The 22768-nt window shown below is 48.2% G+C and overlaps 1 protein-coding gene across 1 annotated transcript in view; it reads right to left on the minus strand.

Moving 5' to 3' along the window:
• The window catches only part of LOC147746889 (E3 ubiquitin-protein ligase HECTD3-like), a 523212-nt gene that overhangs the window by 27337 nt on the left and 473107 nt on the right, over nucleotides 1-22768 (minus strand). Inside the window, exons 18-19 of the mRNA XM_086952298.1 lie at nucleotides 7383-7457; nucleotides 3039-3120 (exon numbers count right to left, since the gene is read on the minus strand). Of these exons, the coding sequence (XP_086808424.1) occupies nucleotides 3039-3120; nucleotides 7383-7457 (157 nt within the window). The remainder of the gene's footprint in view (nucleotides 1-3038; nucleotides 3121-7382; nucleotides 7458-22768) is intronic.

Below are 22768 nucleotides of genomic sequence, written 5' to 3' on the forward strand. Positions count from 1 at the left end.
CAGTCCTTATCCACAAGATACTCCCAGTTTGCCTTCAGTCTCTATTAGATGGATGATATTTGGGATCGGGTTTAGATGGAATTGAAGCCAATGGCACCTTCTAGGGAAGCAGCCGAAATCTAGCTGCATGATTAGGAGGAACTTCCATAATCTCCTTTCTTAAATTCGGTTGTTGAATGTTCATTTTTCTAAGCCCCATAGGACTGCACCTAATGCAATCTGATATCCTAATGTGGCTTGGACAACTCGATCAATGCACAGCAAAAGATGGAGGCCATGAGAACGAGAAAGTCTGAGAATGGCATTTGACGAGGCTTCATATTTTTCAATTGACTTATGTCCAAGGATGGACTATTCAGATTCTGGTTTATGTTCAAGCCCAAGAATGCAAAATATTAGGAAGCATGTTTACTAAACCTTTATGCAATGCAGACCAGCAAGCAAAGTTACTGAGCTGTGCAGCATGAATGAGAAAGAGCTGAATAGAATCATATCTACTGAGCTATGGTGCTCCTCAACGTTCTACCTGTGCTGCCCAGTATCAATCTTCCTGCACAAAAACAAGTCCAAGGAGGCAATTTACTCGTTCTATGTGTGAATACCTAACACACAGAAATGGGACATAACCAGAAAAAATAAAGATATAACTCCTTGTTACGTCTCTCTGTGGTATGAACACCATTTTGGTACAAATTTGTATTGTGTCAAATTCCATAGATGGATGCATGGAAATGTCCATGCACGACCCATGAAAAGCCTACCACAACAAAATATAACGCAATGCAAGCTGCTATGCTGCTTTACATTTAGTTACAAAGTGTTCCAAGGCTGTGAAAATTGCCCCTTGCGTCGCTTTGCACATCTTATTTAAGGACTTGCGCTGCCTTGCTTCACTCAAAGACAACACAAGTCCATACTAATATAATAAAAAGAGAGCCCAAACCTTTGAGGCGGGTAATCTCAGGAACCACAGCACCAATCACAACACCCAATACGGCGTTGGAAAGGGCAGTTGCAACAGAAGGACATAGGCTACGCAGACGCTCACCATATACATTTAAAAGGTAAAAGAACCATGCCTGAAAAGTAGTCCCTAGTGGGCGTGTCTGCGTTGTGCTGTGGGCGTGTGCTGGGGGCGTGTGGTACGTTCCCCTTCATGCCATGTCTCATATTGTGTGCTAATCCCACCCTGCTCCCTTTAAATACCCCTGCACCCCATAATCATAACCCACCCTTGCTCCTTAAAATACCCCAACGCCTTTAAACACTAACCCATCTTAACCCTATAAATATACACTGTACCCCAAAACCCAAACCTATCCCTAAACCCTAAAAATACCCCAGTACCCCAAAACCCAAACCTTGCCCTGAACCCTAAAATACCCCTGTACCCCAAAACCCAAATCTACCCCTCTACACTAAAAATACCCCTGTACCCCAAAACCCATACCTATCCCTAAACCCTAAAACTACCCCTGTATCCCATAACCCAAACCTATATCTGAACCCTTAAAATACCCAAAACATATACCTCAGTACCCCAAAACATATACCCCTATACCCATACTTACCTTATCCAAACATTAAAAAAATATATGCTTTTACCATTCATGCATTTACAACGAATTTCGTTGTAAATGTATGCGTGGTAAAAGCATATAAAATGTAATGCCATGCGTTACAATGGCATTACGGGGTCATGGTACTTTCATAATGAAAGTATGCGGAGTGATGGTCTGAGGAAAGAAAGTTGCGGATCAATGGGTGTTTATCCTCCCCCGATAAGTACATTGGTCGCACGGCGGCCCACATCTCCAGCAACATACTCATATTTTTTCACCACCCATTTGAAAAATGCACAGGTCTCTCTCATTGATGGCCAGCACGACATACACTTTTAGACACACCTCCCTCCACATGTTCTAGAATTACGAACTTTAGAGCTGGGAAGCTACGTTCGAATCTCGGCATCAGGTCAACATCCTGTGATTCCAGGCAAATTGCTTTGTCTCCCTGTGCCTACCACAAATGAATGTGTTCTTCTGTAATGTAAATTGTGCTCATGCCATGTTGTCGAGTTCGCGCTACATAATATTGCAAGGAAAAATAAAGTAGGAAAACTCGAGTTCACACACTACTGAACGCCCACTCTTAAGTGCATCAGCAGTGCACTGTGAATCGGAGCGTTTCACAGGCCTGTCACAGATAAGAAATGCTATCAAAACGAAATCCTACAAAACAATATACTACTGGCCGGCAGCAATTCATACCCGGACAACGTTGGGACGGGCTGCTAATCCTTAATAAACCTGGACTTTAACTTCTTTGATGGAAACATATGTTTTCTTTGATTTTGTTCCCAAAAACCACTGTTTGTTTATCTTTTGCCCACTTGCGGTACACTATTGTCCATAGCAGATGAGCTTGAAGCGATTTAGGTGTACATCGTCGGCATACAGGAAAGCTGATATTTTGAATTCCCTGATTGAGGGGACGTCTTGAGAGGCATTCAGGACTGTGCCATAGAGGCTATTGGTGTATAGTGATAATAATAACGTGACAAGGAGACATCCCTGGCTGACCCCACACTCACTATGAAGTTAGCCAATGAATGACGTTGGCTGACTCAGTGCCCCATGTTTTTTGCTGTAGTGGGCACAAGAAACATGTGTATGACACAAAAACAGTCCAATGAATGAAGGGGGCTGGCTAAAACATGCAAGTATGTCAGTAGATCTACAGATGGGGAAGTGTCTTGAAATTGCAATGAGTTTGAAGAAGAGTAAGCACCAAAAATCCCAGCAAAGCATTAAATGCTACCAGCTATCACAAAAACAACAGTCTTCACTCCTTAAAGAATTACAGATCTTTGGCAACACAAGTGGTGAGTTCAATGTTGCATGCAAGGATATTATAGTACTCACATTTGAGAAGTATATATTTCATTTTCAGATCAGAGTCGAGCACCTATGCTCCGCTTCCACATATGAGTATTCAAAATGTCTGTAGGTTTTCAAATGAAAGGTTTGAATATTTACCCTGACTTCTCCGGATAGATGTGTATGAGTGCTGGAAGACGACTCCTTCCGCTGACAAATCTTAGGAAATGGCTGCGATCCTCTGAGGGAAAACAAGAACACGTCAGCAAACAGGAGGTGCCTGCCCAGCCTGCCGCAAGTAGGAGCTGTGCGGTGTGAGAGGAGGTAAGTTTCTTTTCACTCAAACTTTACATTAAAATTACAACCACATCCCCAAAACACTTGCCAGTTGATGACCCTAGATAAAAGGCAAAACCAAGTTGAGGATTATAGGACCAATTTACAAAGGTAAATTTACATGTGAGAAAAGCTAAATGTGTAAATGTGCTGTTACACTTTGGTCCTCATTACGAGTGCCCGGCTCTTTTCCAATCTCTGTGCAAACTATTGTGTGCCCAAGAAATAGAATTCCGAGTTTTGCTGTAGTTATTACATGCCTCTCAATTTTCCCTACATCAATTTCGGCATGTGAAACTTGCTGAATTTTACAGGGGGGAAATGTGGATTTTGGTGAGCAAAGCAGAAACATCTGCATGTTATGACCCATTTTAAATGGGGAGCTCTTCAGAGCAACAGAGTGCGGAGCGCAGCCAAAAGAGGAGAAAACAGAGGACACTACCTGTCTAAACGCCAAGCCATACCACCGCCCAGGAGGAAACAGCACCGGAGACCGCGAGCACCAGGCACGCCACCGCCGCCTCGGGACTACAGGTCCCGGCAGCCTTTGCGGCGGAGGCGCGTTCCCTGACGCCGATCCAAAGCGTCAGGAGGGGCGTACATAAACAACCAGCCCTCGGTGTAGCGGGGGGAGCTCTTCAGAGCAACAGAGTGCGGAGCGCAGCCAAAAGAGGAGAAAACAGAGGACACTACCTGTCTAAACGCCAAGCCATACCACCGCCCAGGAGGAAACAGCACCGGAGACCGCGAGCACCAGGCACGCCACCGCCGCCTCGGGACTACAGGTCCCGGCAGCCTTTGCGGCGGAGGCGCGTTCCCTGACGCCGATCCAAGGCATCAGGAGGGGCGTACATAAACAACCAGCCCTCGGTGTAGCGGGGGGAGCTCTTCAGAGCAACAGAGTGCGGAGCGCAGCCAAAAGAGGAGAAAACAGAGGACACTACCTGTCTAAACGCCAAGCCATACCACCGCCCAGGAGGAAACAGCACCGGAGACCGCGAGCACCAGGCACGCCACCGCCGCCTCGGGACTACAGGTCCCGGCAGCCTTTGCGGCGGAGGCGCGTTCCCTGACGCCGATCCAAGGCGTCAGGAGGGGCGTACATAAACAACCAGCCCTCAGCTACGCGGGACGCGAGCGGGACGCCCGGGGCGAAGGGCGGGCCCTCTGTGGCCCTCAGAGGCACGATAAGGCCAGGCTAGGCCATTCCCCATTCATCTTCCGGCTGATTACTAAGGTACTGTTCCTAGTCTGCCTATTTGTTCATCAAACTGTATCACTGTTATCGGCTCGCCTTCGTTTTGACACTGACTGTCAGCCACATCACATTATTCTATTGGCTCTCATCGAATACATCTGAAGGTGAGCTTTCTGTAGGCTGTCCATAGCCACAGTACTCATAATGGTGAAAAAACGGGCACCTGCCCCGGATGAGACTGTGAATACTTTAGATTCATATTTGGTACAAGTGGTTAACGATATTAACAATAAGCGAAGGCAATCTCTAGGTTTGAGTCAATCACCTATCTTGCCTCCAGAAAGCCCCTCGACAAGCGTTCTTAGTACTGCGACATCTGAACTACCGCAAGAAAATCCTACACTACATCCAGCAGATTTGAACCCTCACGTTAATGGAACCGTGGACGACGCCGATGTTGATTCTGACCCTCGAACAGATAGACTAGATCTGATAGACTTATCAGTCAATGCTATCAATGATTCAAACCATCAGATATCCATAACGGATGCAGCCTCACAATCCCCGCAGCCCGCCACACGGGCTGTCAGAGCTTGCCGAAAATCCGTAGCTAAACGGGGGGGAAAACATCAAGGTAGGAAAAAGGCCACCACCCCACCCCCTAGACGGCTAGGGAAACAGGCGGATCTCGATACTGATAGCGAGCCAAGTAGTACTAATGATGATGATCTTTTTAATAGGATCCAAGATATGATAGACATTAAAAACAAGACTATAATCAAACCTCTGATCGGGAAATTGGATAAACTAACATCTGAGGTCAAAAAGCTGGGTGTGGTTCATAGCAAGCTGGCCGACGAGGTCGAAAACTTATCCTCCCTCGTCACAAATTTAATACCCACAAATGTGGAGGTTACCCCAACTGAAAGTAACCCGCAACCCACCCAGCAAGGGTCGCTGCTTCCGCCTCCATTACCACCACTATCATTACCTGTACCTGGACAGGACGCAGATGCTGCAGACCCCCGTATTAGCATAACTGCTGCCACAGTGGGAACACAGCAAGAGGATGCTTCAGCCCCTCGATCCATCAAGAGGTGGGCTTACCCTACTTGTCGGATTTATTGAGCCTAGCGCCCCTGACCCTATGGCTGAAAATGTGGTTGAATGAAGATCTCCCTCTGAACCATAAAATATTGAAAGATGTTCTTTCTCTAGACAAACATAGGAGCATTCCATGGCTGGCCTATCTAATTAAATCATTCACAGACTTGGGTCGCCCAGAACTTTTTTCATGCCCAGAAAAAATCAGGGCCTTGGACATAGTTCATATAAAAAAGGCATTCATGGAAAGGAAGGAAGCGCGACGCGAGGATGTTGAACTACTGAAGCCTACAGTTAGGTCACATAACCTTTTGGTTAGTGCTCCCTCTCTTGCACCTTATCTCAGTTTCGTTACATACCCTTATCATAGGTTTTTATTGACAAAGTTTAGGTTTAACCTGTTACACTTTTACTTAGGTTATTTTAAGCAATGGCAGAAGCCAGACCTAGCTCCACCTTGCAGTTGTGACGATTTCTCGGTGCAGGACACAATGCATTTTGTCATGTTCTGTAGCTTGTATCATGAGCAGAGGAAAAAATATTTGCTCCCCATCCTGAAAGAAGCGGGTTTTACACAGGTACGCCCGGCGCTGCTTTATTTACAGATTTTGACAAATCCCCGCACAACCTTCTGCATCGCTAATTTCCTAGTGGCTGCTGCTAGGGTGAAAGCTGCTGGTCAAATTTCGCCTTCTTAATTTTGTATATAGTATTTTAAACGTGTATGTTGTTTGATGCTTTTTAGGAAAATGCTAGGTTATGTATGTATCCTATGTTATGTTTTTATTGTTTCTGTTTCTTTGTATGACTTGGAATAAGTCGAATAAAGATATCCTGACTGACTGACTGACCCATTTTAAAGGGCACAACTTTTATTGCACCTGTTTAAAATTCTGAACTCTGTGGTATCGGATTGTAAAAGATGCAATAATAACCGCCTTCCCAGCCAGGCGCTTGTGATGAGCGCCGCCTTAGTAACTTTATCACGTTTGGCTAGTCACCATTTTGGAGAGTAAAAGTTACTACAAAAGGTAGAGGCTTTCAAGTCTCCACTCTAGAAACCAAGGGGTGGAGTCTTAAGCACTACTAACGTTTTTCACATGAAGGTGAAGGTGTAAAGTATAGGAAAAATCCAAAAAGTTTATTGAACTTAAAGTAACAATATTTTTATATTACATTTTAGTGTAAAATTAATTGTATTTTTTTTTTAAATGTAGAACTAAATACATAAAAGGTTACCTCATTATGAACTGGATTTTAAATTATATTTGTATTTCATTTCAATATATTAAGATGTAAAATGCTTATATTTATTTATTAAGCATTTCTACAAATTATGTATAGAATTTAAATCAATCTAGTTATGTCCAAAAAGTTGCACTTATTGTTAATGATATACTTATTAACATTAAATTATATGTATATATACTTTTAAAAAGTCTGAATATATTAATTTATTTTGACATTATTTCCTGTGGGTTGTAGTGTAAGTCCACGCCTCTAATATGTTCTATGGAATGGTCTGGAGTATTAGTGGCTGGCCATGTGTGGTGCTGGACTTACTCTAGGTTTGCATGAAGCACATTAATGACTGTTATGGGTCCTCTTTGGCTGTATTAACTTTAGACGTGCAGTTTGTGAATAGGAATGGGCATGCGCAGGCCCCTCTCTGAACCCCTCCTTAGCCTTCCATAAACCTCTCCTCGTTTTCCAGCCACTCCCCCTGTCCCTGCTACATTTACTACTCCAACGGAGGTGAGCATGCGCGGAGATCTCAACAGTCGGGGCATTGTTCTCTGCATAGAAATGATGGGACTGGCGGAGTACAGGAAGATACTGTCCAATAAAAGGTGAGCAACACTTACCACTGGTGAAGTTATTAAGAGCCTCCCAGAAGTACTGAACTCGAGTGTCTGCCGACTTCATATCCTGAAATTGAGCTGTTGGGCAGAATGCAGAATCGATTATAACCAGTGAATGCATAGAGAGATGCATCTAGTCAAGGAGAATAGGGCTTTGCAAGCAATCAGAAAGAACTGGGAGCACAAGATCCAATGAGTGAGTGAGAAGAGAGTCATGTAGAGAGAGTTAGGCATATTACATATCCGATGGATATTTAGTAAATAGGAATAAATACTTGCAGACGGTTACATTCTAAGCAGTTAAATGTTAAGTAAAACAACTGACTTGCCTGGTAGTAGGTACAGTATTCCAAGTAAAACAAACCTTCTACCGGTATTTGCTCTTGAGGGATTTTCGAAAAACAATTGCAGGTTCTACAGTTTGGAAGGGTTTGTCGAGATATCCTGGAGCACACTCTTGGCCACTTTTTCCCTTGAAGACCCCCCTCTTTCAGTTCCTAATTGAGTAAACTGGTTAGAAGATCCCTGATTTCCACATGCTAGATGGGAACATGAAATGACATCATTGCTTAGAAAGCAACCTTTCCTTATTCTTACTTTTGGACAGCTTCTGTTTCCAACTTTTGAGGACAGGTTGCGAGGCAAAGACTACTAAGAAGGCAACGGCTAGGCCAGGATAAGTATTTCGCAGAATTATTTGGGCAGATCTGATCTCTGCTCTAGAGCTTGCATTTAGAGGGCAGTAACTACAGACTGCACCTGCATTGCTCATTGCACATTGCACTGCTCTATATCGCCCATAAGAGGCAACATGTTTCTGGAAGAATTGAAGCTATTGGTGTGTTTGTGGAGTAGCCAAGAGTTCCTGCATCAAACACACCTCTCTATGTGAATGTACTAATTCTATGTCAGGACCGGAGGCTTCGGATTATGCTTTGCTTTTCTTTCTTCGCTGTTTATTCACATAACAACACACAGCAGCCAGAAAAGCATCAAAACTTGAAAATTGTTGTATTCCAAACACAGGAATCATCAGAAAAACATCATAATAACATTTGTATAACTACAGGTCCCATCAGACCAACACTAGGCAGTCCTTTCTTAGTGTCCATAAATCCCAATATAAGGCGTCCATCTTGTGAACTCCTCCTCTTTCTTCGCTGCTTCGCAGCCAGTTAAGTGCTATCCTCCCTCTCTTTCACAGTTTTGTGTCTGAAGGGTTTTGTTTCTTGCTTGTTTTTGATATTCTATTTGCATAGATTCTCGCGTTTCTTTGGGGGGTCTGTGGGTTTTTTTCCCTTCCAGAGCCTCTTCCATCGCGGGGACGCCTTCGCCCCTTACGCGATGTCCCCGTGTGTTCCGCGGGGTTGATATCACCGCTAGAGGGCGCCGTTGTGTCTCGCCTGCCCTCACGCGGCTTCCGTCTCGCTGATTGGAGCCGCACTGGGGAGACGACGTCGCCGGAGCCCTGCTGCCGCCTAACCCTGACGCCCTTCTTGGGTTGTACTATCCTGTGCTTGAACGCCCCATTGGGGTCCGTACTGGTGGTTGTGACCACGTTGACGCCTGCGGGCAGTTTTTGAGCACCTTTCCTACATCGGCTTCCGCTAGGGTGTTACCCACTCAAGCGCGCTGGGAGGCGGTGTGACCCGGTCTCTGGAGAGAGGGTCGGCGCGCTAGAAGGCTGGTGCCGCCTTCGTGACTGCCTGGTTCCACCGGCTTCCAAAATCTTGCTAACCTCCGGTTGGCCCATACGTGGCAGTTGTTCTACGCCATCAGAACCCTCAGATACCTATTTTCATTGCTGCGCGTTGTGGACGCCATGGCTGAGGGGTAGTACGTCGAGGAGGAGGAGTCCCACCAGTACCTCCAAGACAACAAATTCTATGCGGCTGTGGATCAGTCGATTTACCGTTGTGTGCAGGAAATTGTAGGGCCTATGGAAGACAGGCTATCAGCCCGCATTGTTGAAGAGTGCGCCAAGTTGGCGCCGGGCCTCGCGGGGGTGCCCGCCATCGATCCCAGCCAGCCACCGGCGGCCAAGAAGGCATGTAGGGACGCGGGTCCCAGTGGCGCGCAGGGCGTGGACAAGGACGCCTTCGAGCGCCTACGGGACGCTTTCCTGGCTAAGGCGACTGTGCCTACCCCTGCTTCGCTCCCGCCTCAGGTCCCCTCGACACCGGCGGATACTGCCCCTGCCTCCCCGGGAGGTATTTCCCCCGCGGATACGGACGACGATGATGAAGACTCCGTGCGGTCTTGGAGACCGGCCTCGTCCTCGACGGAGTTGCCCAAGGACAATTCGGGCATGCTCGACCCGGATGAACTCATGCACCCACGGTCAGCGGCTTGGGCGCCTGGAGACAAGGTTGCGCAGTTTGTGGCGGGCCGCCTCCGCAAGCCCTTGGAGAAGGAGGCGCGCAGCTGCTTGAGGGGGGAATGCCCCCGTCCGACTTTAGATGGGAAGGTGGCTATGACGCCGGAGTTGGATGGTAAGGTGGCCACATTCATGGCGAAGTTTGTGAAGGACCCCCGTAAGGGGATCGACCGTTCTTGGCGCTCCTGTCAGGACAAGCTATTGGACACCATTGGCCCCCTCACCAAGATCCTGGACATGGCCGAGGAAGCAAAGGTGTCGGGCAGCGCCATATGCCCGGAGGTGTTGTCCAATTGGGCGCAGCGGGCCGTTATATTCTTACGGAACGCTAACTGCGCCCTCTCGACCAAACGGCGTCGGCCTCTCCTGATCAAACTGGACCCCAAGTTGGGCAATTTGGCCTCCTCGGAAGCTGGCGCTGTGGCGCAAGGGGGTCTCTTTGGGGAGCCATTTATAAAGGAGCTGGGAAAGTTTGTCTCCACTTTCACTTCGCTGGACAAGGCCCAGTCCACCATCAAGCGGGTCTTCCACCAGCGTTTTTCCCGAGGGGCTGGTCTTGGCAGGGGCCTCACGACCGGCCGTGGCGGTCAGCAGCAACCCAATAAGGGACATGGCTCCGGCAGAGGAAACTACAACTCCTCTGCGAATTACAACAACTTCTACCCAACAAGAGGTCAGCGTTTCAGAGGACGCGGAAACTTCAGGAATGACTCCGGCGGCAACAATTCCCACGGTGAGTGTGATCCCTGCGGATCAAGTTGTTATTGGGGGAAGGTTGGCATGTTTCCCACAGGCATGGGCGGCTATTACGACGGACGCGTGGGTCCTTCAGACCGTGCGGGGGTTCCGCATAGAGTTTTACGATCAACCACGCCAGTTACAGCCACCTCGGCCCATAACTTTTTCTCAACCGGACGTACTGTTGATCGACAAGGAAGTCTCCACGCTGCTGCGCAAAAGGGCAATTTGTCGAACAACGCGTCATCCCGGGGGTTTCCGGAGCAATATCTTTCTTGTGGAAAAGGTGGACGGGGGCAGACGGCCAGTCATCAATTTCAAGGAGTTCAATGGCTGGGTAGTGTACAACCACTTCAAGATGGAAGGCATCCATCTGTTGAGAGACGTATTGCTCGCGAACGATTGGATGGTTCGCCTGGACCTCAAAGATGCGTATTTGGTAGTTCCCATCCACCCTCCGCATCGCCTTTTCCTCCAGTTTTGCTGGAAGGGCATGGTTTTCGAGTTCAAGGCCCTTCCATTCGGTCTTTCCTCGGCCCCTTGGTGCTTTACCAAAATTCTGCACCCGGCCATAGAAACCCTGCGGAGTCAGGGGATTCGGTTGATCGTCTACCTGGACGACATTTTGCTGCTGGGCCAGGACCCGAGAAGGTTGACCGTTCATCTGTCCCAGACGGTCTCCCTATTGCAGGGCCTGGGTTTTATCGTCAACAAGGAGAAGTCGGTTTTCACGCCCACCCAGACAATGGTGTTCTTGGGCTTCGTGGTGGATTCGGTGCACTCGACACTCAGTCTGCCGTCCAGAAAGATGGCCAAAATCAAGCATGTACTGCGGCAGACGATTTCCAAGTCGCACACCTCTCTTCGGCAGGTTGCCAGAGTGGTAGGCCTTCTCTCGTCGTCAATTCAGGCGATATTTCCGGGCCCTCTTCATTATCGGGCCCTCCAGCACCTCAAAGCTTATCATTTGCGCAGGGGGCTCTCTTACGAATGCTTGATTCCCCTGTCGGTGGAGGTCAAGGAGGAAATGTCCTGGTGGCTCGCCCACATGGAGGCGTGAAACGGCCGAGCGATTTTCGGGTCCGTTCCGGACTTGGTGATCGAGTCCGACGCCAGCAGGTCCGGTTGGGGCGCCCGCTGCGGGGATTTCTCCACAGGCGGCGCTTGGTCATCCGACGAGCAGCGACTTCACATCAACTGCTTGGAACTTCTAGCAGGTTCGTTCGCCGTCCGTTGCTGGACGAGAGACTCTGTGAAGTCATGTGTCCTTCTGCGGATGGACAATGTTTCGGCGGTTCGGTATATGAACCATTTAGGGGGCCCGCGATCACGGGCACTAGCAGATCTGGCAAAAGACTTTTGGGATTATTGTCTCGCCCTCAGGTCTCGGTAACGGCAGAATACCTTCCGGGACGGGCCAACCAAGTGGCGGATTGGCACTCGAGGTACCTGCGAGACTCCAGCCTGTGGAAGCTGGATGTTCAAGTGTTCCAATGGCTGGCGACATGCTGGGGTCCTTTTTCCTTAGACCTGTTTGCATCCCGTCTGGACTTCCAGCTGCCGAGGTTCTTCAGCTGGAGACCGGACCCTTTGGCGGAGGCGACGGATGCGTTCCTCCAGGACTGGAGTCAGGAACGACCGTATGCCTTCCCGCCTTTCTCCATGATTGTGCGGGCCGCGGCCCAGCTTCGCCGTCAAATGGCGGACGTAGTGATGGTGACGCCCGTGTGGAGGTCGCAAGTGTGGTTTCCAGTTCTTCTGGAACTTTCCTGGGATTCTCCAATCCTACTCCCCCGACTTCCTCGTCTTCTCCTCAATCCAGACGGGGTCCCTCACCATCTCCTCCAGGGTTCTCTCCTCCTCATGGCATGGAGGCTTTCAGGAGACGCTGGTCTCTCCCTGGCCTTTCGAACTCGGCTCAGCACCTTTTGTCCAAAGCCTGGGCAGGCAGCACTGCAAAAAGGTATAGATCGGCTTGGACCAGGTGGGTTCGTTGGTGTCTTCGACGGGACTTGGATCCCATGGTCGCAGGTCTCGTTCACGTCCTGAATTTCCTGGCGGAGCTTTCTACTGCCGGCTTAGCATACCGGACTATTAACACGATACGCTCTGCCATATCAGAAGCTCATGAAAAGTCGGATGGAGTGGCGGTCGGGGAACATCCCCTTGTATGCCGGCTCCTCAGAGGAGTGCGTCTGGCTTTACCACCGGAGCCACGATATTCTGTCCTGTGGGATGTTAACGTGGTGTTGAACCTTTTTCTTTCTTGGCAGCCTAACAAGTATCTCTCCTTAAAGGAACTGTCAGCTAAACTGGCGATGCTCCTCTGTTTGGTGTCATGTCGCAGAGTGTCCGACGTGCGTGCCTTAGATGTCACGGCGAGAGCGTTTTCCCCGGATGGGGTGACCTTTACCGCGGGCCGCCGCACGAAATCTGCTACGAGGTCTATTTCTTACCCGGCTTTTGCGGATGTCCCTAAGTTGTGTGTGGTGCAATGTTTGAAAACATATGAGGATGTCACGACGGAACTTCGCCCTCCGGGCGAGTGGCAATTACTCATTGCGTTGCGCAAACCTCACAAGGCTGTCTCTTCCCCCACTATAGCCCGATGGGTGCGTTGGGTATTACAGGAAGCTGGTATTGATACAAAGCAGTTCGGAGCTCACTCCGCAAGAGGGGCCATGGCCTCCAAAGCATTTGCCCTTGGGGCACGTTTAGAAGACCTCATGCGAGCTGCGGATTGGTCTTCGGATTCCACCTTTAAAAGGTTTTATTTCAAGACGGTGGTGGATATTGCTAGTTTGGTGGTGAACAAGCTTTGAACAAGCATAATCCGAAGCCTCCGGTCCTGACATAGAATCAAAATTTTCCTAGCTTAGTAACGGTAAGTTTCAATTCTATTAAGGACACGGAGGCGAGGATTATCCCACCCATACCTCCTGCGGAGATCCCGCCCGTACTGGTGTAAGTAATCTTTTTCCAGGATTGCAATATGGATTACTGTTCTCTTTGATTGCATGTTATTGGCTTGTTGCAATGTTTTTCGTTGTCTAGCCTTCAAGCCTAGCGGGTATGGCATAGCTCACGCTGTTCTTTTTTCCGCCAGGTAATGATGGTGCGAAACAAGATCGTTGAGACTTTGGCCTGACTCGCGACGAAGAAAGAGGAGGAGTTCACAAGATGGACGCCTTATATTGGGATTTATGGACACTAAGAAAGGACTGCCTAGTGTTGGTCTGATGGGACCTGTAGTTATAAAAATGTTATTATGATGTTTTTCTGATGATTCCTGTGTTTGGAATACAAACATTTTCAAGTTTTGATGCTTTTCTGGCTGCTGTGTGGTGTTATGTGAATAAACAGCGAAGAGAGAAAAGCAAAGCATAATCCTGGCCTCCGTGTCCTTAATAGAATTGAAACTTACCGTTACTAAGCTAGGCAGATTTCGATTCACAGCACACAATGAAATAGAAAGTGGAGACTTTAGGTCCAAGGAATCTTCTGTTTATAAGTTACTAATAGCCTATTAGTGGTTCTCATTGTAGAATCGAAGAGCATGTCTCATAACTACTTTTGCAATCTTTGTTATGTCCAAGAGACCTGGAGCTCCCCCGCAAGCAGCATCAGCGGAAGGGGGCCGCGACTGCGTTCCCTCGACCCCCATCCTTCACATCACCAGGGGCCAAGGTGGGCTCCTGGCCCCCTTTGGGCATTGGCGCACCCCCGGCTTTGTTTCTTCCTGGGGCAGCCCCCAGGACCTGACCCACCACGGGTGCATGATTGCGACCGGCGGCGGAGCCCCACGCGCTTCGTCGTCGGTCCCAGGCAGGGGTCAAAGGTCGCTTACCTTCTCGGGGGCATATCTCGGCCCCCTGGAGTCCGATTTGCCCCATTTTTGCGTCTTCTCGCTCCTGGTGGCGTTCCCCAGCCACTGGGAGCACTCTTCTTCGTCCTCCGGGTCTCCAAGAGGGAGCATTCTGCAGGGAGCGGTTTTCACTGGCTCCCTGCGCCTCACTTCTCCCTGCGCAGAGGCCTCTTCTTCTGCGCCTCGGTCCTGGGCTCTTCTTCTGGCGCTGTTAGGGACCTGGGGGGGGAGGTCAGGGGTGTCCACCTTTCAACTGCCCATTGCACCAGGCTCCAGCATCTTTCGCCTCAGCAGACCCCACCACAGAGAGAGCTTCTCTTCCTGTGCAAGGACTTTTTAAAAGTTGAGTAGGGGGCTGGCAGGAAGTCTCTGTGTGTCCTATCAAACAGCGACACCTCACCTCACTGCCCCGGCTCCCTCCTTCTTGTCCAGCCTCTGGGTTTGTTCAAAATGGTGTCGTCCAGTGTCTCTGGCCACATGGCCTCTGAAACCCAACTCCTTTCAACCTCACTGCCTTCCCTCTTGGGTGCAAACTTGTGCCCAGCGACAGCAGTTGATGGATGGGCTTTTAGCTCCACCTATCTTTTCTCCTTGGAAGGAAGATCTTCGCTCTGGGAAAAAAGGTCATTAATCTAACCTGCCATGGTTAGACCCCAGCCAGGAACTCAGAGAAATATGACATTTCCGGACGACCCAAAAGCAGTACAAATATGACTTTGGACTCTGCAGAATACTCATTTTCACATCTGCTACACTGGACATTAGTGCTTGTCTGGAATCTGTAGGATTTGTGGAAGTCATTTTAGCCATGGGCCCCCCATCCCCATAGGGAAATAATGAAGTGAAAACACAGTAAGACACACTGACTTTCCCTGGCGTGTTCCTTTCCAGTGTATAAAGCCTATTCCATGTCACCACCCAATTCTGCCTAAGTCCTTCCACACCATTCACTCTGTAGCTGCTCCTGGACTACGCACGCTAGGAATCTCCCCTGCGCAGCCCCTACGCATGTGCACACGCATGTACACCCGTGTCTGCATGTAACCAGCAGAGTGTCCCATACTCTAGCTGCTGCGCAGCAGCCTAGTCAAGTCAGGGGTACCCCAGCCAAATCTCCATGCAGTCTCCTACTTATGAGTTCACTGTGGGCTAGTCCCAGATTATGAGGCTCCCCCACAGTAAAAGCTCAACCATTATGTGCTCAAAAAGCGAAAAATCCGGGCAGCTCATAGTTTCAGAACCACCTTCTAACACTCAGAGTAGAGTGTTGTACAGTGGCATACAGTATAGTACAGTGGAGTGTAGGGGTATAGATAAGAGTAGAGTTTTGGAGAGTGATATACAGCATAGAAGAGTGTTGTAGAGTGGAGTTGGATAGAATCACGTAGTGTCAAGGAGTAGAGTGGCATGGAGCGGGGTGGAGTGGCGTAGCGTAGGTTTTAAATGGTTATCAATTGGAGTGGGGTCTTGCTCTATACAGTGGAGTGCTGTATCTTATAGAAAAGTGACAAATAGTGGAATAGAGTGTTGTACAATGGAGTTTACAAGCATAGAGTTGAGGAAAGGGTTGGACAGTGGAGTGTACGGCATAGAGTAGCATATAATGTTGTAGAGTGCCATAAAGTGTGGTAGACCTTTATAGAGTAGAGTTATATAGAGTGGAGGGGAGTGCCATAGAGTGGAGCGGTGTAGAGTGGTGTGGCGTACTGTTGAGGCATAGAGTGGATTACTGTAAAGTGAAGTAGCATAAAGTGGAATAGCGTACAGTTAAATACAGTACAGTGGCGTGTAGAAGACTAGAGTGGCATAGAGAGGGACAGCTTAGAGTAGTGTACAGTGGAGAGGCATAGACGGAATGTAGGGTACAGTGGATTAACGTAGGGTGGGGTGGCATATATTGAAGTAGCGTAGCATTGAGGAAACTGTTATAAACTGGAGTGACGTCTCATACAGTAGAGTGGAGTGCTGTGTTGTACAGTGTTGAAAATGGTCGTAGAATTGGGCAGTGTTGTACAATAGGGTATACCGGCGTGGAGTACAAATTTGGACTGTGGAATGTAAAGGGATATAGTGGAGTAAAGTAAAATAGAGTGTAGAAGAGTTTTGTAGAGTGCATACACATAGAGTAGAGGAGGGTACACTGAAGTGGCATACAGTGAAGTAGCGTTGATTGGAGTGGTGTACAGTGGAGTGGCATATTGTGAAGTAACATACAATGGAGGGGTGCAGACTGGAGTGGTGTATTGTGGGGTGGGGTAGAGTGTAATAGCATACAGTGGAGTGGGGAAAAGTGGAACACCATACAGCAGATTGGCAAAGATTGAAGTAGTGTATAGTAAAGCGGAGTGGAGTGGCATTCAGTGGAACAGCGTAGAGTGAAGTACAGTGGAGTGGCGTAGAGTTGAAAAGTGTAGAAGTTGAATAGCGTTGAGCGAAGTGGTGTACAGTGGAGTGGCATACACTGGAGTGGGGTCGAGTGGAATAGCTAATAGGGGAGTGGCGTCCAATGGACTAGCATAGAAAGGAGTGGAGTACACTGGAGTGGCATAGAGTAGAATAGCATAGAGTGGAATGCCATTCAGTGAAATGGCATATAGTAGAATAACATCCAGTGGAGTGGCATACAGTGGAGTGACGTTGACTGGAGTAGTGTACAGTGGAGGTATGTACAGTGTAAGAGCGTAGAGAGAAGTGGCGTGTAGTGAAGTTGCATACAGTATAATAGCTTATAGTGGAGTGGCTTAGAGTGGAATCTCCTACATTGGAGAGGCATAGAATGGAGTGGCGTAGAGTGGAACAGCATATAGTGGGGTGGAGTGGAGTACAGTGGTGTGGTGTATGGATGCATGTTAAATTTAGCAGCAATGTAGATTATGATGTGCAGAGTAAGGCAAAACAGCGAATTCCACTGCCTTGCATTTCTAAAGATTTACCAATCAACACAGAGCCACGCATGATGGCCTTGCATTGCTTTGTAAATCGGACTTAAGTATTGCGTTGTCTATACGACACCATGTGTGTCATAAGGGTACTGCAATCCAATAGTACAGCTAGGCCTTAGTTACATTTTTGGCCATGGTATACCACAGTAACTTTGCAAGGCACTGTGGTACATGCCGATGACAAGCCAGTATATACTTGAGTACGGGCCATTTTTAGAGAAATAAAAAGGCAGCCATATTGTTTTTACTACACTTTGATTGTGTTCAGTGTTGGGCCTTAGATATAGGTAAGCAGTAGGTCCTCCTCAAACTCACACTAGGGATCCAAGGGAGATAATCCCACCTAAGAATGTATCACTCCCTATCTACATATGAAACCCACAAAAGATAAGTTCTACTTAAAACTGTTTTTTTCTTTTAACATGTCTAATAAGGAAAAGTAATCCTTTGTAAGGACGAGAACCCTCACTCACCCGAAGGAGGCAAGCTTCATGATGGGGCTCCCTCCTCACATCAGGGCCGTAAGGTCCCAGATGTGGGCTACAACTCCTCACCAAGAGCAGTGGGTGGAGAGGAGCTGAGGTGTTTTAGATGGGAGATACCACTATGAAGTATGGGTGGGTGAGGGCCAGAGTGCAAAACTAAACTGAGTGAGAGGTTAAAATGATCTTCAATAGTACCCTTGGATAGGAGTAAAAAGTGAGAGGACTGGGGGTTCAGAGTACATATACCCCCTTAATGGTCAGGTGGTATATCTGCTCTGAAACCCCAGTTACTCATTAGACGTGTTAAAAATCCAGTTTTAAGCAGTAGCTCCTACCTATTACTACTTTATCACAGTGGTAATAGGTAGGGAAATATTTTTATATTTTTCATATGATTTTAAATATGTTTACGCCCATGGTAGTTTCACAATTATTTTTGAAATTATGTGAAAGTACAGCGGTGACAGTTATCACAGAGTATAAATACCTTATAACTTAAAAGATGCTTACCCTACTTAATTGAAGCACAGGAACAGCATCATCATTGCACCACAATGTATCATCCTGTTAAATTTCATTGACAATCCGTTCAGCCATTTTCGCGCTACGTTGAATACAATAGCCTTTGGAAAATACATTGGTAAAAAAACACATTTTGGGAACCCCCTTTTATCTTTGCACCCCCTTAACGATTCACCACAAAAATGTAATTGTCTCAAAATGTAGAAAATGCAATAGGTCTGGGAAGTTTTTGGGTGTTTTGTCAAATGGGTGGAAAGGTATTAGGTAGCTAAAATCAAAGGAAATTATATATTTGGGAATACGAGCTATAACTACAGAGTACACTTATCTACTGCATTTGTTTTTTGCTTTGCATAATCATGTTATGTTATTTAGTTTTTCTTTTATTTGTTACATGCTTGAATCACCCCCAGAGGAGTATGTCAATGCGGGACCTGGACGACTGACAGCAGGCAAAGAAGGCACTTTTAAACTAAGTAGGTCTTAAGCGCTTTTCTGAAATGGGAGTGATTTTCAAAGGTGCGTAATTGCAATGGCAGTTTATTCTAAAAGTGAGGGGCAAGGAAGGAGAACGATCTGCAGCCTGACCTGGGCTTTCATGTGACCATAAATGTGTTATTTTAGTTGTTCATGTAGTAATTCTTAAACTTCACGTATGCAGTCTAGTTATTTTTTGGCCTTCCTTGCTACTTTTAGTAGGATTGTGCTATATGTGAAGCCCAAAGTAAATGAAAGACATTCATTATTGTGGTTATAAAAATATAGATTATTGGGGAGGGGCGTGGTCAGAAGCTGCTGAAGATGGCCGCCATGTAAGCGAGCTGCGCTAGCTACCAGAGAGCAAGCCCGCTAAATCCGTTATAATTCGGAGTCTGGCGAGTAACCAGTGAAGGACATCTGATCGGAAACACAGTGGGTGCCCCACAAGGAGTAACAGCGCCTGAGCGATGACGGAGGCTAAATAAGCAGCGTACAGTCGGACCGGCTGGCGGAGGCAAGATGGTACCGCCCTTGTAGCTCCGGGAATATCGAGGAACCCGGCACTCACCCTGAGAAAGAAAGGCAGCGGCGGCTGCATGATACGTAGATACTGAGGGCCCCAGTTGGAACTGTTGCGGAGTGCCCACTTCGGGTGCAGGTGGGGCTGCTGGTACCTTTAGGGAGCAGAGACCGTAAGCACTGGAGAGCCCCAAACAGCTGGGAACTAACTGGGCCATCCACAAGTGACTGCACACCAGATCCGACCCATAAGCTGGTGCCTGAGCCGGTGCAGTGATTTAATTGGGGGCGGATGTCAAGGAGGAGGGTTGAGAGCTAGATCTGCCGGTAGACTGATCCGGAGGCCGGCTGTGAGTTGGGATGCATTCCCCCACCCCCATTTGGTATGAGGGAAAGAGCCGCTTGGGAGTGGCCTAGGCTGAAGCAAAACATCCAGGAGGTGCAGTGACTCCCGCAGGCCGAAACGCGAGTGAATTTACTGGAGTGAATGGTCAGAGGGGATCCCACACAAAACTCAGCAGGAGAATCCAAGACATTTCATGACCCTGTTTGGATGGAAGTAAAAGGGCTCTCCCCTTGAGCAACTGGACCTGTGAAACGATCGCTTGCGTGGCTGAAGCTGTAGTGCATAGAAAATCTTGGGTTGTGCCCATAGGGGAGAAAGTTAAGAAGTGGAGGCATCCAACAACAGTGCAAGTACTAAATACGTAAGTCTGAAAGAATTCAAAACCCGAGCCCACCGGTGAAGAACTACAGACTGCAGACATGGGACGCAACAAGGTGGTGGGGCCAGGTCAGGCCAACAATATTGATAAATACACTGTGGCAATGGGCCACGAAGGAGCTGCAGCAGGAGGTGAACCACTATCTGAGGACGAGGCTCAGTCTCCTGATCCCTCCCTGAAAGACATCATGATGGAGATCAAGGAACTACGTGGGACCCTGGTACCAAAACTTGAGTCTGTCACTGAGGAGGTAAATCTGCTCAGGGAAGGCTTCCGGAAAATGTCTGAGAAGGTGTCCGTGGCGGAGGCGAGCATTGCGGATTTACAGTCCAAAACCAAACGTCTAGAAAAGCAGGTCTCAATGCTCACTAAGAATCAATCTGATATCTTTGCCCAACTTGAAGACCAGGAAGGGAGAGCCCGACGGAACAATATTCGGGTGGCGGGGGTGCCAGAGGGTCTGAATAAATTGACACCAAAGCGCATACCCTCATTCTTTTCCGTAGAACGTTTACACCGGGCGCTGGGAGGTAGACCTTGCCCAGAAGCAGCCCCACGCACGATCATAGCCCGGATATTGTATGTCAGAGATCGGGATGCCATCCTGTAGGTGGAGCACCAGCATGGAGACTTATACCATGAAAAGGCCATTATCTGTTTTTCCCCAGATTTCAAGCTCCATGTTCAGCGTCAGAGGTGTACATTCGACACAGTCAAGGGGGCACTTCACGAGCAAAACGTGAAATACATGATGCTATTCCCGGCAAGGCTCAAAATAATCGACGAGGGGAAGGCATACTTTTTTGATTCACCAGCAGAGGCAAGCGACTGGCTGGAAAGCTGGCGCACTGTCGGACAAAAAGGAGGGAAACGTCTAACACCATCTGCGGATGGGTGCACCACGGAGGGACGGGAGAGGGACCAAGTGCCACAAAGCCCAGACCAGCGCCAACGAACAGATAAGTGACAAAATGGATTCTCGCCCCAAGTATTGACACTTAATTAACCTCTCCCGGGTTCGCCGTTTGGGGAGGGTGGGGAGGCTCTGGAATAACACTATAAGGTCAAGGGCCACCTTTGATACAGGGCACCAAAGAGACACTTGTGGTGTCACTGTTGTTGTCCCCTCTGGGGGTCTGGAGTGTGAGCAGATGGACAAGGTTACACTCGAGACATTTCAACAGGGTTTAGATATATCCAACAGCAACAGCATATTTATAGTACTTCATGCTGGAGCCTGATACGCTGTTCCTTATTAATGTTTGTTATTACACAGTTTGGGCGACAAGCACTCTGCGTGTTTCAGAAGTGGGAAGTTTGCTACTCACCTATCAGGGTTGCAGGGAGGGGGTAGTTGAGCACAATGTTTAGTTTTGTTATGTATGCTTGCATGTGCGCTCAGGACCACTGTAGCCGAACAGGTTGACACAAGACAATTCTGAGAGAGGGGAGGATTAACACGAGTTGATTTCTTAACCCAACACCATGGAAGACCTGGCTAGTATACAGGTATGGAGCTGGATTGTAAATGGTCTGGGAAACAAAATCAAGCACACCCTAGTCCTCCAACACATTAAGAGGCACTCCCCAGCCGTAGTATTGCTTCAAGAATCACACCTGAAGAGGAGTAAATGTAAAGCTCTAGATCGCTTCAGGTATAGGCTGGTGGCCCACTCTACCAGGGCTTGGGGGTGGGAATCCTAGTTTGCAGTATTTTACCCCTGACTATAACAGACACCTGGACAGACGATGCAGGCTGCTAAGTGGCGGTAGCGGGTAAATGGGAGGGGCGCTTGGTTTTATTTTCCTCGATATACATACCTCGAGAGCTTCACAATATCGCTTTCCTGAAGATCAGTTTGTTCCGAATTAAATTGCCCTAGGGTACCATACTGGTGGGAGGGGACACAAACGCTGTCATGGACCCGGAGCTAGATCGATCTGGGTCAGAGGAGAGAGCGAGACCTGTTGGGCTTCCTGACGGCCATGGGCTTGATAGACCTGTGGCAGGTGCATAACCCACTGGAATGACAAAGTGGGAGAATTTGCAAACCCAAGGCATATGGCATTGGGTAACTCAGATCACTCCACGGTGAGGGTGGTCATTAAGGGCCCGCTCCTTACCAGGGCAGCATTCCCGAGGCTTAACCCCTGGCACTTTCGGGATCCGGCACTTCAGTATCAACTCCAGGAGAGCTCGGAACTATACTTTAAAGAGAATGAGGGGACAGTAGATTCACACATAACTCTATGGGAGGCTTACAAAACAGTGCTGAGGGGACAGACACAGGCGCTAACTGGGGCCAAAAAGAAGGAAGAGGCGCTACAAATTAGGTCTTTGGAGCTTGAGATAACTCGGAGGGAGGGAGAGGAGGTAGTCGACACCTCTAACGACTTGCACCACAGACTGGCACTGTGGCAGCGCGACTTACGAGCCCTGGCGGACAGTGAAGTGAGAGCATATGCTCTGGCAACTCAGCATCGCCGATATGATGTGGGAGACAAAGCATGGAAACTCCTAGCATTGTTGGAGAAACGGGATAGTGAACGGTCATGGGTGACAGGAGTGCGAGATAAAGCAGGGGTATTTAAAACAACAAGTACAGACATAGCGGAAACCTTTGCCGCACATTTAGAGGAAGTTTTGCCCACCCGTCTGCACTAGATCCAAGGGTGACTGTCAAGTATGACTGCAAAAGCTCTCCCTACTCACACTAACTGAAGAAGCGACTGATA

Source organism: Lissotriton vulgaris, chromosome 1_1 (assembly GCF_964263255.1).
Source record: "Lissotriton vulgaris chromosome 1_1, aLisVul1.2, whole genome shotgun sequence".
Taxonomy (NCBI): Eukaryota; Metazoa; Chordata; class Amphibia; order Caudata; family Salamandridae; genus Lissotriton; species Lissotriton vulgaris.